General features: G+C 43.9%; 1 protein-coding gene across 1 annotated transcript in view; it reads right to left on the bottom strand.

Moving 5' to 3' along the window:
- Window positions 1–952, bottom strand: part of nfkbil1 (nuclear factor of kappa light polypeptide gene enhancer in B-cells inhibitor-like 1) — a 4,774-nt gene extending 3,822 nt beyond the window's left edge. The window contains exons 1-2 of the mRNA XM_005735276.1: window positions 609–952; window positions 400–512 (exon numbers count right to left, since the gene is read on the bottom strand). Coding sequence (XP_005735333.1) covers window positions 400–512; window positions 609–882 — 387 coding nt within the window. The 5' untranslated portion in view covers window positions 883–952. The remainder of the gene's footprint in view (window positions 1–399; window positions 513–608) is intronic.
- Window positions 953–1,930: the final 978 nt, after the last annotated feature.

The raw sequence follows: 1,930 nt of genomic DNA, 5'->3' as shown, positions 1-1,930 counted from the left end.
TTTTTTTCCATGTCTATTTAAGTGCTATTTATGACACCATGTTTGCACTGAAGCACCGCAGCAATTTCCTAATGTTGTAAACCTGCTCAACATTTGGCAATAAACCCCATTCTGATTCTGATTCTGAAATAGCTCAACCTGAGCTGTCCGTATGATGTTTCATGTCGACACTGGTTACTCTCAGTAAAAGCCTTCACATCCTCCACTCTGTCAGGTTTTGGATGTTTAAACACAGATATTTAAACTCATCCACTTTCACTACCTGTCTTCCTTGCATGTTACATGCTTCATATCTTTGCTGTCCCACCTCTGTGTCCCATGTTTAGTTTGATGGGATTTGTTTATTCCGGTTTCAGCAGTGATAGACAAGTTTCAGTCAGAGTTTCAGCTCACTTTTACCTCTGGATGTTTCATCCAGTTCAGCAGGTCTTGCGGTGTGACTCCGGCTCTGTTTTGGACGTTTAGGGCTTCAGGGCAGCGCTTTCTCAGAGGCACCACCAGGTCATCAAACGCTGAAAGAGCCCCCCCAAAAAACACAAAGTTAACAATTAGCAGCGGATAAAGCTATTTATTTAATTATTAATGTTAATTCTCCAGGTCCTCCTCACCCGTTTTTCCGTGTTTAAGAGCTCTATTGGCCGCGACGTGTAGTGCCGTGTCCCCTTTGCGGTCCCTCTGGAGAACATCGGCTCCGTGTTTCAGCAGAAGCCGCAGAACAGCATCGTCCCCCTGACTGCAGGCCAGGTGCAGCGGGCTCCTCTGCCTCTTACCCTGGGAAAAGTTCACGTCCAGATCCGTGTGTTTCCGTAGGTATGATTTCAGTTTCATCAAACTGCCGTCGTTCACGTACTTCCACACCCGCGTCTGTTTGCGGGACACCATTACTACACACAAACAAAGGCGAGGCTAATGCTTAGCTTTCGCTAACAGGATTCGGTCCGTCTTTTTAATAGGTCCGTAGTTAGCAAGAGCACAGACACAGGTTCCGGGGACAGATAATGTCCTGTGTTACCACAAGATGGCAGCATTAACTATGAAAGTGAATGCCTGCCATTTAATGGGATTATTTTTAAATTATATTTATTATAACTTGCATTGCTGCTAAGAAGGTCGGATCGAGAATATGTTTGTCTGGGATTAAGGTAACGTAGTGTAACATGCAGATAAAAATAAATAAACTAAGCAGGTTACAGGTTTGCCCCTCATCATGTGAAGACAGATATATTGTATTGTATTTCAGTGCAATGTTTCCAGCTTCTTCACAAGGCAAATAATGAGCATTGTCATGCAATGGCCTTCATACATTTCTCTCCTTTTCCATTATCTGCTAGTCTGTCTGCCACAATCCTCTTTGCACTTGTGTTGAATAGGAACCAGACAGTCTCACGTGACACATAAGGAGGTCACCCCAATTACTGCCTTTTAAAAATGCGAAAAACAAATCTCAGGAGTCACTTTTAGGAACCACGTTGCAGGTTATATCAAGATGAACTAAGGCGCCACTCAGTGTTCATCCCCCTTCTCTTTGGGTTTCTGTGCCTCAGCCTGCTTTCATCATGCCACCTGTCCGGAGGTACAGCGCTCAAACTCCACTGTGCCCTGATAAAAGCTTTGCCACATGACTTTGCACGTTGTTTTGAAGTTTGATTTTATGTCCATAACTATGACTAAACCTTGAGCAGGGAAACAACTGTTCCAGCTGCCTGAAAGCTGCCCGACTGTATCTCGCTGTAGAGCAGGGCCTGAAGCATGAATGAAGATTCTTTATTCAGAAGCACCACTTCAGTTTGTCAGCTGCAGACAGGATCACAGGGAAGTCATTTTACTGAGAGACTACACTGTAAAAAGAAATCACTCACAGTTTGGCTGACGTCAATAATCTTTTCTAGTTTGCCTTAAGTACACAGATTTCAAAGTGAATTGAGCTAAG

The sequence above is a fragment of the Pundamilia nyererei genome, unplaced genomic scaffold, assembly GCF_000239375.1.
Source record: "Pundamilia nyererei isolate P.nyererei 1_Seehausen unplaced genomic scaffold, PunNye1.0 scaffold00063, whole genome shotgun sequence".
Classification (NCBI taxonomy): Eukaryota; Metazoa; Chordata; class Actinopteri; order Cichliformes; family Cichlidae; genus Pundamilia; species Pundamilia nyererei.
This window is presented reverse-complemented; position numbering and strand designations above follow the sequence as displayed.